The sequence below is a fragment of the Batrachochytrium dendrobatidis genome, assembly GCF_000203795.2.
Source record: "Batrachochytrium dendrobatidis JAM81 unplaced genomic scaffold BATDEscaffold_7, whole genome shotgun sequence".
Taxonomy (NCBI): Eukaryota; Fungi; Chytridiomycota; class Chytridiomycetes; order Rhizophydiales; genus Batrachochytrium; species Batrachochytrium dendrobatidis.
Window position 1 is genome coordinate 29,664 of NW_006281105.1, and position 14,465 is coordinate 44,128.

Sequence of the window (14,465 nt, forward strand, 5' to 3'; positions counted from 1 at the left end):
AATCAATGTCAAATATAATGGTCAAGACTCGGTGCTTTATTCATACAAATAATTGTCTAATTCATTCCAACCCAAATGTACTATCTCAAGTATTTTCAACCAGACTAAGGAGCAAGTTTGTTTCTTCCATTCGAGCAACAGGGGAGCAATTTCGTGTAGAGAAGCCAAAGTCAATGATATATGGATTCCCAGATTCATCAATCAAGATATTCTCCTTTTTGATATCGTTATGTAGAATACCGGCCTCGTGAATGCTTTCGAGTGTTTCCAACAACTTCTGCTTTTGCTGTTCAGTGAATCCATTGGCCACCGTACCACAGATAGAAACACCTACACAGTACAGAATGTCCTCCACAAACCCATGACAAACGAATCTAGGTATGCCATTCCCTTGTAGCCCCGATAGCTGTTCATACACAGAAACCTCATTCAGCAATTCTGGAAGCATTTCTCCGTGCTTGGCAATATCAGCAACCTTGAGAGCAATACGGCTAGATCCATAGTAATCCAAATACACTTTGCTTCTTCCTTCACCAAGAACTGTATCAAATTTGAAATCATCAACATCAAAGTCTTGGGGTTGCTCGTTGATTTGAATTCCAGACGACAAAGAACTGCATCCTCTGGAGAGACTAGCACGCGGAGATACTCTAGTACTACTTGGTCGAGAGATTTGGGTAGCAGAACTAGCTCTAGACGGACGCTTTGATGCGGGGGGAGAATCCATATGATTGTGATTGACGATGCTGTTGAAATACGATAAGCATTGTTGAACAGTGGGAGTTTGAGCAGTAAAGGAGATTCCCTCGGAAACATACAAAGTTTCATGAACTTGAGGTTCTTCACAAACGGCACATTCTTGATTTCGATAAACAAACCAGGTGTTTTCGTATGACGACAGAATCCCATATTGTCTGTGGTTCAATCGCATATAGTGGTAGAGTTGGTCAAGAGCAGACGCACGTGTCCTTTCTGTGTCGTATGAATTGACAATATCACTGATAGGCAAGGTCCAATTGCCCTTTTCTTCAACAATGGCGACAATCTCTCCATTTCTAGTCATTAAATGATCTGGCTCTCCTACGCAGCTTGTGATTTGACGTCGTGCCTTGAATTCAGAAGGAGGAATGAAACACTTGGCAGAGATATTGAGCAAATTGTCGAGAATGAAGGGTTGAAGACTTTGAACTTCTTCGGTGATAACTCTGGGAACAAACACAGGTTTTTGTACTCTTTGAGAATGCAGATGATGATTAGCACCAATCCAATCAACAACGCTTTGCTTAAAATCAGACCACAGGAAAACATGTGTCGGCTTCTTCCAAATTCTGCCAGAAATGTTGGGTCTTGACACAGGATTGTCATACACCGGTTTAGGAAGAGAACAAACCATATGCTCGTCCATAGTGATAGTATCGCTTAGAGAGCGAATAATCAGTGGATGGTCGTAGGAACCAGTAGGTTGCTGAATATCAATCAAGAGAGTATTCCCAGGAATAGCAGGTCCATCAGGCAAGTGGAGAGTGAGCTCGTCAACAAAGGTAGAAGCAAGAGGAGAGTTGGGAAGTGCTTGGAAAGCAACAACCAGGCCACCAATGTCAGTCAGTGGTCTTCTTCTTTCTAGTTCTCCATTGAAGTGAGTTTCAATTTTCACTGGCTGGTAGTCCAGATATTTGATGTAGAATGCTTTGTTTTCCATTGGAGTTTACTGGAGAGAATTGAATGGAATGAAATAGAATAAGAATGGAATGAAATGAAAAAAAGAAAAGAAAAAATTGGACTTTAAATCCAAAACTCGATATCATGTGAATAATGTGAGACAAATTCACACACTTTGAATAGTGTTTAAGCATTTTTGTGTTTATTTGTATTGTTCAATCGAGTGTCAATTCAACTCAATTGATTACGTCATTCATATAATGACTCGAGTCTTTTATTCAACATTTTAATATTCAATTATTGTTAATCAGTCAATTGTTGGATTAGTAAATGTGTTACAAAACATTCATTTACATGCTGAATCTGACAAGTGGATAATGATTGTTCCAATCAACACATGGATTGGATTGACTGCAATATTGTCATTGATTGCAGTCACTGTTGACCAATACATTGTAATACATTGACAGTCTCGACATCAACATTGTCATTCATGTCAAGTTGTGTGTAGTTGCTAATATTACACCACAACAATAATGACAACTTTCGAGTCCTGTGATGCGCCATTTCAACTATGACCGGATCGAGGTTGATCACTTGTCAATACACGGGTCAGTTGTATAATCGTATGACTGTTGGTTAACCAATGTTTGACTGTCAATATTTGAATCATGAATATTGTCCAACATAATCGTCACTAACATTGTCGTTTGATTGCCTTGTTTTGTGAATAATCATTGTAATGTCATTTGTTCAGTTGTTGTTGGTTTATTGAAACCATGTCACAATTCTTGATATATTGCACGTAATCTTGTAATTGTTGGTGTTGTCTGTAGTAATTCTGTCAATGTATACGAATGGCACTTGTTGCTAATTGGTAGTTGTTTATGATTAATACACAACCGATCAGGTTTGGTGACCATTCTATGCACATATATATTTGACATTATATCGGACTGTTATGTTGTTTGATCCAATAGTAGTATATGTCAGTCATACTATAATACTACAGGTTTGTTGCAATCTCCATACAACCTATATCCAAAACTGCACAAACACTGTCATTCAAGATTGATGAGTATGCAATCACAAATGAATCCAACGCATTTTTGCTGTATATAGTTGTATCGGCTGTCGTGTTTGTTGGCTTGCCTGTTGACTTGACTATATCTGATATTACACGGGCTATTCAACAATTGTATTGAATTCCGGTTAGTATCGAGTCATTTGAGTCGTTCGAGTAGTCAAGTTGCTTGGTTTGCAATGTGTTGTGTCCAGGAATCACTTGCAATCAAACCATCACCAAACCACAAGTTAACAACACCAAATGATATATGACTGGTTTTATTAACACATTGCAAACACTCGACGAATTAGCCATGAATCAGGTTCAATCATCAACCGCCAATATTGGAAAAGCGTGTATTCCTGGTTTAGTTGATGATGATCCGAGTATGCGGTATTCGTCACAGTTTGATTTGGTCCAAACAGGTTTTGTAATGGTTTCAACAATGTCTGATGAATGACATGCTACAATCGCAGTATATTGATATTACCGCATGATACAACTGTTTGGTTGACCAACCGACTCGAATGTTGATGGATTATTATGCCAATCGACTGTTTTGACTCGATATCACACTTGACATGCCAACACATGCGACATATGATGGAGTGTATAATTGCAGTTTGATTGATTCAATGTTGTGTTACGACATGTGTTACAACATCAGTCACCATGTGTAATATAGTTTGTATATCCAACAACACATTGGAGTGATTGATTGTCGTTCCGATCGATCGAATGTCAATATGTTTGTACAACAGTTTGGTACAACTGACTGTCTGTGGATTATTATCACACGAGTCAATGCTGACCTGATTTGCGATATTCAGTGTTGTTGGAATATCAACACAACATCAACACCAAACATCAGATCGACACTGCACGTTGATGTTGATGAATGCAACATGAATATTGAAACAATGCATCATAATGCGTACAAGTCGCAGATTGCAGTTCAAACTCAATGTAAAGTGCACATTGTTACAGTTTGGTCATGAACAAAGCGATACGCACAATGTGCAGTTCATGTCTACGACTTGACTGATTGTTAGACAACGACCATTTGCATTGTTGAACAGTAAACTGAACAGTAAATGACCATCAAATGCATGGCTTGGTATTGACATTCAAGCAATCACCATGATTGTAATATTTGCAAGTTGTCCACAAGTTGTTTACAAACGACCATCAATTGACAATGGCATGCATGTGCATGGTTGACTATACAATACACTACATGAACCAATATTACTGGCTGAATACAGGTCACAACTGCGAGTATCCATGTGGTAATGGACTGACATTGGTGTTGATACCCAATTGATTGGCTAATCGATCATCATCAATTGCATCAGTGATTGGTATATTCAACTGATATACACCATGTCCGAGTCTAATACATGTTGATATATGCGTGTCAATCAGCAATACAGATTTGTGGCCATTACAGTCGAATGTGAGTCGAGTCGATCACTAAATCAACGAATCAATGATTGCATTCTAATTGACCAATATCGAAGCGGTTGATGGCACAATCTACATCCGACTTTGAGCAACTGTATTACTCCGTTTGTTGTACAATACACGACATGATCAGTTGGTGGTATCATGCAACTGACAAGTGATTGCAAGTATGACTGATAGTCACAATCAACACTGGTTGTTATCATGTCATTGATGTATATGAAACAAACCATGTCAATGTATCAATCAACAATCCAGTAACTGTTGATGTAATACTCAACACAATATACAATCAATGATATGGTTGTTGGCCCATTCACAATACTCGATAAATACCAACATATCAGAAAGCTTAAATTTATTCAAAATCAAATTCATCGACACATCATCAATCTGAATCTGATTTCGGTTCTTCGAATCTCAACTCATGCTTTTTCATAAACCTTTTCAATTGTTTTCTAACACTGTGTACTCTTATTTTTGCCTTTTCATACTCTTGTTTCAATTGAATTTCATCCTCTGGGTTATACTTGGATCCATGTATATCTTTGCCCATTTCTAGCACTGACCATTGTTTGAATCCAAGAGTCATAGATTCATAATATTCTTTACGTTTTTTCTCTCGTATCTCTTTAGATGCTTCAAGTCTTTTCTTTATACGATCAAAGGTTCTCTGATATCTTTCGCTTAATCCAGCTATTTGATTCGACCCAGTATTAGCAGGCTCATCTTCGTCCATTGGTTGTTGTTGGTTTTGATTGGAAATACTTGGACTGATTTCATCAATTGGCCGTTTCCGACCTCGTTTGGAAGTACTTGGATCAACTACATCAATTGATTGCTGTTGGTCTTGATTGGAATTTTTTGAACTGACTGCATCAATTATTTCTTGCCAGTCTTCAGGAGTGCTTACACTGATTTCATTCATTATGAATTTCCAATATTTATCAGAAGTGTTTAAATCGGATTGATCCATTGAATGCTGTTGGTCTTGACTGAAAGTACTTGGATCAGCTATATCAAACAGTTTATGCCATTCTTCAAAAGTATCCGAATCGACTTTATCTGTTGAGTATTGCTGGTTTTTGTCGGGAATTCCTGTATTGTGTTCATCAGTTGATTGTCTCCGACTTTGTTTGGAAATGCTTGAACCGTGTTCATCAATCGGCCGTTTTCGACCTCGTTTGGAAGTGCTCGGACTGGGTTGATCAATTGGTTGATGCTGGTCTTGGTCGGAAGTATTTGAATCGGGTTTATCAATTGGGTCAGAAACTTGGCTGGAAGTACTTGAACTGGGTTGATCTACTGTATTTTGCCAATCTTGGTCTGAATCAATCGGATCAAATATGCTTTGCCAGTCTTTGTCAAGAATGCTTGAATTAATTTCATCCATTACTTTTTGCCAGTCTTGGTTGGAAGTATTTGGATTAGGTTCATCAGTCGGACCAGACATTTGGCTTGAAGTGCCTGATGCTTGGGGTGAGTCATCGTTATCAGTCGGGATCAGTATTGCATTAGTGGTTGCTGCCGCAGTCAGCACGAATACAATATCAACCAATTTCATTAGATTGGTCAATGGGTTTAAACGATTAATACAAAAGTAGTGTCGATTATAGGAATGAACATACTCGATTGTATTTGTATTTTTGTATAGTAAACCAACCCTTTTAGGTTAACCAACGACACAGGGTTACTTGATTGCTTGTAGTGAGCCAATATCAAACTAGGCAGTATGATGCTCCCTAATCACAATATCATATTGATCAATTTGATGATCATATCGATTGAATTATGCTTTTACGACCCTTTTATCAGGTATATTGAAAAGCACCCTTCATGAGTGTTGTGTAATCGCAAATGCTCCTTTTTACAACCATATTCATGTCAAATGGATCACTTTAATATTCATCCAACAATGTCTGTATTCTGCATTGCAATATACAATGATTACTACACATTGACTGCATTGCGTGTTCGATATACAACAACCATCATATGACACACAATCAAACCATAATGTTGAATCTATACTTTGTGCACTCTTAGTAATCATACATTGTACGATCACCAAGTTTGAACCCATATCCATATATTGTGTTTGACTGTCAATATTGTCAATACAACTCTGTACACTCATTTGTTGTATTCTGAATCACAGATACAATCACAATCTAGTTCAACAACAATCATGACACATGTCAGTAATGCAACTGTTTATTACACACCAACACTGTTATTTGGTGGTCCATTTACATCAATATGGCTGAAAGTTGTTGTTATATCACGTATTCTGGACATGATTTTGATATTACACATCCAGTTCCATCACATTGTTGCTGACCCATCATTGTAATGCTGTATGTATCAAACACTGGCATGTCACCACAACCATAACCAGTAAAACGACACTCGAGTTGTTTACTGTGGTCAGTATATGCAGCCTAGTTCAACTACACATACTAGATCCAGTCTGTTGGTTGTTTCAGTTGACCATGACTCACTTTTGATGTTTTGTCCGTGATCGACAATACAAATGTGTCGAACTGAACCCAAACTACACGACTCGACTGTTTGTGTCAATTGGATCGTGACTGAGATATGCGATCATGATGTGTATTCAATCCATACCATGTATTACCAATGCAATAGTATGCGTGACCATCGTGTATCAAACAATTACGATACACACTGGACTGATCCAATACATGCACGGCTTGAACATATCACACAATCAAACATGAACACACCACATTAAATATGCATATAGTATCACTTTGTCACTAATGAATTGTATTCAGTCGAGTTTATTGAGAGTCTGTTTGCGACTCTTGACAGCGTGGTGAGTGTCTTCAGGTACAGCTACTTGATGATTATCACCAAGAGTTCCGATGTACATCATATCAACTGTAAAATAGTCATGGTCATCATCCATGCAACAAATAACCAGTTTATTACTATATCTGTTTAGCCATCAAATTTCTTGTAATTAGGCTTTGAATGCTTACTACCACGGAGAGTACTACCAAGTCGCGACAATGATCTCCTAAGAGTAGATGTGCCATCTGAACTTGAACCACTTGGTTGTTCAGGCAATCTAACAGTATTCATCAAATTCATGATCAATATCAATTGACACATCCACACACCAATATCAAACAACTTACTGTGATGGTGACCAGAGCACTTCATGACCGTTTGAAATAATAGGATATCCATCAGTCGAGACTTCGCATCCACATCCAGGACCAAATCCAATGCGTGTATTTTGTAAATCAAATGTCAATCCAAGTCGAATCATAAATTGTATACCAAGAGTTGCGTAATCACTTGAACAAATTTTTACAGCAAATCTAACTATAATCCAACATATATATTAGTCAGGTTAATCAAACAACACACATTACATACAATTGTCAAATATTTACCATATTTAGAGTCAATTCTCTGCATATAGTCTTTGGGACCTAGTTTGATTGTTACAACGGAATCGCGATTGTCATCAGTTACAGGGGTTTGAGCAAACATTGTAATTGAAAGCGACGGCATCTTGTTCCAATCGATATTATAATTGGGCTCAAACATTAAATAGTTTTTCCGCAATCTCTTTTTAATCCTTCTTTTGCCGAGGTGATTGTTACTAAACATAGTATTCTTGACAGTGATCGCATCACTATCAAGAATAGCATCAATCAACGTTGTCACGACTATTTCAGGGAGACATATATATGTAAAGCATGTATGTATAACCGAATACAAAGTACGTCCATATTCCACCTTTTTTTGGAATCCAGCAGGCAGATCCACTTGTTTGTCATTGACTAGTATACTCTTGATGTCGACAGTAAATTCATCGGTTGTTGGTGATTGTACCCATGCAACACTTTTTCCATCCGTTCTGCATTTTGGAGTTATGTCCGTGTTTCCTATATTGATGAAGCTTTCCTGCAACATCTCATATGGACATAGTTGAATACTAACCTCGTTACTGGGAATGACATTATTGCTGTACAAAGCATCCATCGCAGTGGTTTGTGAATGATGATTTGACAACAAGGGATAGGCAAACCCAAATACTCCTTGTTTGAGTTTTCCACCAATGCCAATTAGATCTGGCGACTTTTTTTCAACCAAGATTGCTGGTAAATTGATGCCAGTTATTTCGGTACCCGGAATCGTCACAGCGGCTGTGGAACTAAATCCACTATACTCTTCGCCTTTGTAATTTATAGTAACGGTCTTTCCACTTGTAATACTTTGTATAGCCAAACCTATATCGCTGCTTGAACTAGAAAGTGGTACGATCGTATCAGCCATTGATGAATCGACTTGTAAATTCAACTATTTTAAACAAGTATGAGATTGATTAAACGTGATGCAAATTGATATCAAACTACAATGCATGACATGATACATACATCGACTCCATTAACATTGGATCTAATTGTGAAGCATTTGTTAATACCACCACTCAATTCAACGGGTGATCGTTTTGATAGCCTATTGTTTGATTGACCAGTAATTTCAATTGGTGATTCTAATACAAGTCGAACTGCAGAAACCGCCTGTAACGCAAGTAGAACGCATTCTAGAGTAATCAGCATTGTATCGAGTAATGTGATGAAAGTGTTGTGAATCTGGTACATGATTGCCGTTTTATAATGACGGCAGCTTCAAGGGTGACAATCGACACTTTCCAAATGGGTATTTAGAAAACGCCAAAAACACCATGCAGGGTGGATCAATATACAAACATTGATGTTAGTGGAAAATTAACCTCAGTAATATGCTGTGTCGATATTCCAAATTGCGGTCATGTATCCAGTGATCAGATAGCGTCAGATCATTACCCTGATCATGGATAATTATCATCACACATACAATCCATTACTACAACACATACTGACACTGTATACCAAATACTTGACTGATTGTCCAATTGGTCATGTTTTGGATCACTCGGACACAACAGCATCAAACAGCCTGTTGTTTCAGTATTTCAAAACCATGACTTTTCCATTGATATGACTGCACAGTCATTTTAGGTCAATGTAGACTGTACACATCAAACACTGCTGATTGTGTCACAACATGATCACCATCAAACTCGGCAATCTGTCGCTGCTACACTGAATGAGTGACATTGTACTATAATTGAATTGGAGATTGGCAGGTCGTTCAACAAACTGGCCGTGTCAACAGGTCAGATTGTCATCGTGTACATGAACCACAATGGATGATCATGTCATTCAAATCGGCACACAATCTACTGATATATGCAAAACAACACCACCAATACAATACAAATCAAACCCAATCACAAACGTGGTGTTGAATCCAATGCATGCGAGTACTTTTAAACACATGATACACACTGATGGTGATGGTTGCTGACAGTCACATTGCAGTGTACATGTCCACCAGTGTCCACTGTCATGTCGATTGTTGCTATCCGTGACATCCAACTAGATCACAATCAATGTCTAACAAATACAACACAGTAAACTAGCCACGAGTATCCAAGAGTATATCAATTGATGTGATCCAACAAAACAGCATAGTATTGACTGTTTTGTTAAAGTGCATTCAATCAAGACACTCCAGTATCTCGAGTAGAAATATCAGATCTGTTCACCTTTGTACTGAATCCGCAACAACTCGCACAGATTAGAAACAAAGTTTGGACAAGTCGAAATAGCTCAAATTTACAGCTGAAACCAAAATGGTATACAATCGCATTCATGTAGAGTTGAACACTATCTTGCAGTGATTGACTGTTGGTTTGGAATAAACAATGCTGAATATTGGTTGTAGTTTTGTACTTGACATTGACTGTTGACTCAATATACATTATGAATTATTATAAACAGTGTCGATGATATGATGCACACAAACTATGATTTGAACTGAAATAGTCTTGAACCGGCGTTTGTTGTTTCTGTTGTATTTTGAATCACGGATACGATTGCAATCTAGTTCAACAACAATCATGGCACATGCCAGTAATGCAACTGTTGTTTGTATGCCAACCATGACATGACACTGGCTGTTTATTACACACCAAAACTGCCACTTAGTGGTCCATTTGCGTCAATACGACACCACCAATACCACATCACATATATTACATTACAAACTGACACAACACTGATTGACCAATATCAAACCAGTTGATGGCATAATCTACATCCAACTTTGAACAAGTGTATTGCTCCGTTTGTTGTACAATGCACGATATGGTCAGTTGGTGGTATCATGCAAGTGCGATTGGTAGTTACAATCAACACTGGTTGTTATCATGTCATTGATGTATATGTAATAAACCGTGTCAATGTATCAATCAACAACCCAGTAACTATTGATGTAATACCCAACACAGTATACAATCAATGATATGGTTGTTGACTCATTCACAATACTCGATAAATATCAACATATCAGAAAGTTTAAATTTATTCAAAATCATCAATCCAACTCCGGCTCTTCAAAATCTAAACCATGCTTTTTCATAAAACCTCTCAGGTCTCGTCTTAAATTGTATACTTTTCTGCTTGCCTTTTCATACTCTTTTTTCAACTGCTTTTCAGTGTCTGGGTTGTACGTTGAGTTGGGTATCTCTCTGCCCATTAATAGCGCTGATTGCTGCTCCAATCCAATTGCTTGATGGTCATAATATTCTTTGCGTTTTTTCTTTTGTATTATTCTAGACGCTTCAAGTTTTTGATTTATACCATCAAGAACCTTCTGATATCTTCGACTTAATCCAGTCACTTGATTCGATCCAGTATTGCCCGACCTGTCATGAATCATTGGTTGTTGTTGGTCTTGGCTGGGAATATTTAGACTAATTATATTCATTAGGCTTTGCCAGTATTTGTCAGAAGTGCTTGGACCAGCTATATCAGTTGGCTGTTTTCGGACTTGTTTGGAAGTGCTCGGACCAGCTATATCAGCTGGCCGTTTTCGTCCTCGTTTGGAAGTGCTTGGACCAGCTATATCAATTGGTTGTTGTTGGTCCTGATTGTGAATATTTGAATTGACTTCATCAATCAAGTCTCGCCAATCTTCTGGAATGCCTGGATCGGGTCCATCTATTATGATTTTCCAATCTTGTTCAGAAATACTTGGACCCAATTCATCAATTGGTTGTTCTTGAGCTAATTTGGAAGTACTTGGATCAACTACATCTATCGATTGTTGCTGGTCTTTGTCGAAAATGCTTGAATTAATTATATCCATTAGGCTTTGCCAGTATTCGGAAGTGCCTGGATTAGGTTCATTGGTTGGACCAGATACTTGACTCGAAGTGCCTGATGCTTGGGGTGAGTCATCGTTATTAGCCGGTATCAGTATTGCATTAGTGGTTGCTGCCGCAGTCAGCACGAATACAATATCAACCAATTTCATTAGATTGGTCAATGGGTTTAAACGATTAATACAAAAGTAGTGTCGATTATAGGAATGAACATACTCGATTGTATTTGTATTTTTGTATAGTAAACCAACCCTTTTAGGTTAACCAACGACACAGGGTTACTTGATTGCTTGTAGTGAGCAACCATCAAACCATAGTATGCTGATCCCTGTTCATAATATCATATTGATCAATTTGATGATCATATCGATTGAATTATGCTTTTACGACCCTTTTATCAGGTATATTGAAAAGCACCCTTCATGAGTGTTGTTTAGCCACAAACGCTCCTTTTTACAACTGTATTCATGTCAAATGGATCACTTTAGTATTCATCATGCAGTGATTACTACACATTGACTGCATTACTTGTTTGATATACAACAACCATCATCATGACACATAATCAGACTATAGTGTTGAATCTACACATTGTACACTCTTAGTAATCATACATTGTACGATCACCAAGTTTGAACCCATATTCATGTATTGTGTTTGACTGTCAATGTTGTCCATACAACTCTGTACACACATTTGTTGTATTCTGAATCACGGATATGATTGCAATCTAGTTCAACAACAATCATGGCACATGTCAGTAATGCAACTGTTTATTACACACCAACACTGTTATTTGGTGGTCCATTTACATCAATACGGCTGCAAGTTGTTGTTATATCACATATTCTGGACATGGTTTTGATATTACGCATCCAGTTCCATCATATTGTTTCTGACCCATTATTGTAATGCTGTATGTCACCATAATCATGGACATGAACATGAACATGTGGTTTCACGTATAATATTACAACCACGCATGTCGTTGGTTGAATCATCACTACTAGTGTATACTACAATACACTACACTACATGTATGTTGACATGTGTTGTACCAATTTGGTTGCATTGCTACAATGTGGCATGCTCCAACCTGTTTGAATGACTGTTGTGCAACATATTGGTATTGTACACATGTGATACTGGTCACCAACAAAGTGATCAGCGGTATTCTATCGTATCATTCAATCACTGACTGCCAATACTTCAATTATGAATATTATCCACCATTTCATGACACCATCTGATACATTCAGTGCACAGTAGCTGATTGGTGCAATATGATCAATTCAAGCATACTATTACATTGGAAATGGTGGTGACAATGCAAGGTGTTTATTGGAAAAACATGACTGAATGCTTACATGACGAATGCAAATTGACAGTATAAATCATATATACACACTGCAGTACAACATATTCTAAACGAGGTTGTTAATAGCGTGATTTCAGTTTTACAATGAAATTGAATTACCAAGCAGTCTAGTGTTCAAGCATTGATTTACTATACACTTTTAGTTCTGGTGGTTTGCGTAGAAATGTTCAAGTAGACTTTTTATATCCAATGAGTTCTAGCATTTGTCGTTTGAGTCTATCAAACCTTGATTCTGGTGGAGGAAATTGAAGATCATATTCTTGAGTTGCGCTAGATTCACTTAGATATCTAAGAATTCTAGTCTCAGGGTTAAAGTGTATTTTAGCTTCCCTTGAACCAGCATCGTGACTTGATTTCTGATGATGTTTTTTAGAATGATCGTGTTTTGAGCCGTGGGGTTTAAAAGTAGATCCGGGTTTCAAGATGGATTTTAATTCTGGAGTAGGTTCAGATACAACGCTTATCGATGCTTCTTCGAGAGGTTCAAGAGCCAACTTGCAACACACCCATAATCTTCCTAGTGCACATTTCTCCAATTTTTTTTGATCAGATGAGCTCATTCTACGCCTACGCCCTGATTGTTTAGCCGTTAGTACTCTTTCTTTTGCCTTGGCGCTCATCTTGTGTGGATATCCGTCTCCAACATTTTCTGGAATTTTCATACCCATATCCCTCATGCGTTCCTCGACTTCATCGAGTTTTTGCTGAAGTGTGAGAATAGGTCGCTCGTTCTCTGGGATATAGTTTTTAGGAAGATGGCAGGCGTCGTCGTATGATGCACCATCAAATATATCATCATCAAACCCAAATAACTCGAATAACTCAAATAATTCATCGGGCTCGTTGGACTCTTCAACAGAGCTGTCTGAATCATCGGAATCTACAGTTGATTGAGCTACATCATGATTGGTTCCAGTTGATTGTTGTTCTGTTCCAGTTGAAGCGCAAATACCAGTGTGTTGCTGCATGTGTGTTGAGCATTCTTTTACAGGTTCTGATTCGATGGCAGACGGACGATCGATGACTACCGCACTGACTGTCACCGACAATAGCAACAACACAATAGTCGATATGAATTTCATCCTGTTGACGAGAATGAATGTGATAAAGTTTGTCAACTAGTAGGACAATTCTTGGTAATGAATGGGTCGGTTGTGGATATGCACTATGCTTTCATGACGGTTAAAAATATATAATCAAGACATAAGGGTTATATAAGCTTATGCAGGGACGACTTGACACTGTTCAGGTATATGTAGCACAGATACTCACATGCAAGTTTTTTATGCACAACTCTTCAGCCATTGAATGAAGCAGGACTCAGTCAAGGACTGCTAACCCTGACGCATTTACTAAAAAAAATATTGAAATGAGTTGCATGATCAGTCAGTTTCAAGTTACGGTCAGTATAGGGTAACAGTTTATCCACACAACAGCTGGTCAAATATTAGTGGTAAAATCCTTCAAACGGCTCTGCCTCAACACTTGATCTAGTGATATGACACTGTTGCAGTCCTGTTCAATGCAGTATGGATTGATGGTCATATCAGCAATATCAATACTTTATGTCAACTGTAATATTTTCAATACGCAAACTCAAAGTATTGCCAATGATTAGAAAAGCTTCAACAGAACTCTTGAACTGT

At 37.9% G+C, this 14,465-nt stretch overlaps 5 protein-coding genes across 5 annotated transcripts; all 5 read right to left on the reverse strand.

Annotated features, from left to right (window-relative positions):
- Positions 1–85: 85 nt before the first annotated feature.
- Positions 86–1,699, reverse strand: BATDEDRAFT_89352 (uncharacterized protein; the record flags this gene model as incomplete). Its single annotated transcript, XM_006679631.1, has 1 exon — positions 86–1,699. One exon carries the CDS (start codon positions 1,697–1,699, stop codon positions 86–88), a length of 1,614 nt encoding a protein of 537 aa, XP_006679694.1.
- A 2,878-nt stretch (positions 1,700–4,577) lies between these two features.
- Positions 4,578–5,753, reverse strand: BATDEDRAFT_89351 (uncharacterized protein; the record flags this gene model as incomplete). The annotated part of the gene is made up of 1 exon (XM_006679632.1): positions 4,578–5,753. The coding sequence occupies one exon, from the start codon at positions 5,751–5,753 to the stop codon at positions 4,578–4,580; it is 1,176 nt and encodes a 391-aa protein (XP_006679695.1).
- Positions 5,754–6,983: 1,230 nt separating this feature from the next.
- On the reverse strand, positions 6,984–8,832 carry BATDEDRAFT_25259 (uncharacterized protein; the record flags this gene model as incomplete). The annotated part of the gene is made up of 5 exons (XM_006679349.1): positions 6,984–7,093; positions 7,195–7,283; positions 7,354–7,543; positions 7,615–8,527; positions 8,605–8,832. 5 exons carry the CDS (start codon positions 8,830–8,832, stop codon positions 6,984–6,986), a joined length of 1,530 nt encoding a protein of 509 aa, XP_006679412.1.
- A 1,819-nt stretch (positions 8,833–10,651) lies between these two features.
- Positions 10,652–11,593, reverse strand: BATDEDRAFT_89349 (uncharacterized protein; the record flags this gene model as incomplete). The annotated part of the gene is made up of 1 exon (XM_006679633.1): positions 10,652–11,593. One exon carries the CDS (start codon positions 11,591–11,593, stop codon positions 10,652–10,654), a length of 942 nt encoding a protein of 313 aa, XP_006679696.1.
- A 1,393-nt stretch (positions 11,594–12,986) lies between these two features.
- On the reverse strand, positions 12,987–13,901 carry BATDEDRAFT_25260 (uncharacterized protein; the record flags this gene model as incomplete). Its single annotated transcript, XM_006679350.1, has 1 exon — positions 12,987–13,901. The coding sequence occupies one exon, from the start codon at positions 13,899–13,901 to the stop codon at positions 12,987–12,989; it is 915 nt and encodes a 304-aa protein (XP_006679413.1).
- Between the last annotated feature and the right edge of the window lie 564 nt (positions 13,902–14,465).